This window comes from Plectropomus leopardus, unplaced genomic scaffold, assembly GCF_008729295.1.
Source record: "Plectropomus leopardus isolate mb unplaced genomic scaffold, YSFRI_Pleo_2.0 unplaced_scaffold20853, whole genome shotgun sequence".
NCBI lineage: Eukaryota > Metazoa > Chordata > Actinopteri > Perciformes > Serranidae > Plectropomus > Plectropomus leopardus.
This window is the reverse complement of record NW_024622554.1, coordinates 104-1542: the sequence shown is the minus strand read 5'-3', so window position 1 is coordinate 1542 and position 1439 is coordinate 104. Positions and strand designations below refer to the sequence as shown.

The window sequence follows — 1439 nt, the reverse complement described above, 5'->3', positions numbered from 1 at the left end:
TATTTCTGTGTGTGGGTGTTTGTTAGGAGAGCACTCTGCAGACGGAGGAGCAGCGTCAGCTCAATAAAATCTTCCTGCAGGATTTCTGTAACTCTGATTACATCATCAGCCCCATCGACAAGCATGAGACGCAACGCAGCTCCGTGAGAAACACACACTCTGACACACAGCTACACACAACACTACACAACACCACACTCTGACACACAACTACACACAATACTTCACCATATGAAGCTGTTGTCTCCTGTCCCCCGGTTGTGTCCCCTGTCCCCTGGCTTTGTCTCCTGTCCCCCGGCTGTCCTCAGGTCCTGAAGCTGCTGTCTGTCTCGTACCGGCTGGTGGAGTCCTGGGAGTTCCCGAGTCGTTCTCTGTCCGCAGGCGCGAGGAACCAGATCTCCCTGAAACTGTCGGAGCTGAAGGAGGGAATCCTGCTCCTCATCAGGGTGAGGACACACTGAGACACTGAGACACACTGAGACAGAGACTGAGAGACACTTAGACTGAGACACTGAGACACACTGAGACAGAGACTGAGAGACACTTAGACTGAGACACTGAGACAGAAACACTGAGACACAGAGAGACAGAGACACACTGATGCATAGTGAGACAGAGACAGAGACACTAGACACTGAGAGACAGAGAGACACACCTGATAACACCTGGTCCAATCAGCTCACCTGTCTGATCTGCAGGCCAATCAGGAGGGAGCTGAGCTGTTCTCCGACAGCTCCGCCCTCCAGCTCGCTCCCTTTGGAAACTACTATCAAAGTCTCGGAGGAGAGGAGACGCTGAGGAGGAGCTACGAACTCCTCGCCTGCTTCAAGAAGGACATGCACAAGGTGAGGAGGAGGAGGAGGAGCAGGAGGAAGAAGAGGTGATGTCATGGTGATGATGGTGTCATGGAGATGATGATGTCATTGTGTTTACAGGTGGAGACCTACCTGACGGTGGCTAAATGTCGACTCTCTCCAGAGGCCAACTGCACGCTGTAGCCCCGCCCCTGCCCGTAGCCCCGCCCCCACGTTGATGATGTAACGCAGAGTGTTCTGTAGCCCCGCCTCCATGATTCTGAATCTGCCAACTAGCATTAGCATTAGCATTAGCATCAGTGTTAGCCTCAGTGTTGTCATGATGACAGGTGTCAACAGGAAGTGATGTCACACTGTTTTGATGTTAAATAAACTGTGTTGCATTTAGACGAGTTGGACTGTTTCTTCTTCACGTCTTCAGGTTCACAGCGTCTGTTGTACTCGCCACGATTAACCCCCCCCGACACCCGAGGGAACCGTTCCCTTTGACAAACTGCAGCCTGAAGCTCAGTTTCTGTTTTTCTGAACAAAGACACAAAAACACGTGAAAAAAAGTCAACATTCTGTCTCTCTCAGGAGTTTTGGGGAGTTTGTGGGAGTTTTGGGAGTTTTTGACTTGATGAT

General features: G+C 51.1%; 1 protein-coding gene across 1 annotated transcript; it reads left to right on the top strand.

The window, feature by feature from the left end:
• Window positions 1-26: 26 nt before the first annotated feature.
• On the top strand, window positions 27-1202 carry gh1 (growth hormone 1; the record flags this gene model as incomplete). The annotated part of the gene is made up of 4 exons (XM_042515742.1): window positions 27-143; window positions 309-446; window positions 699-845; window positions 936-1202. Coding segments are annotated over 4 exons (465 nt in total), but the record flags the coding sequence as incomplete, so codon positions are not given.
• Window positions 1203-1439: the final 237 nt, after the last annotated feature.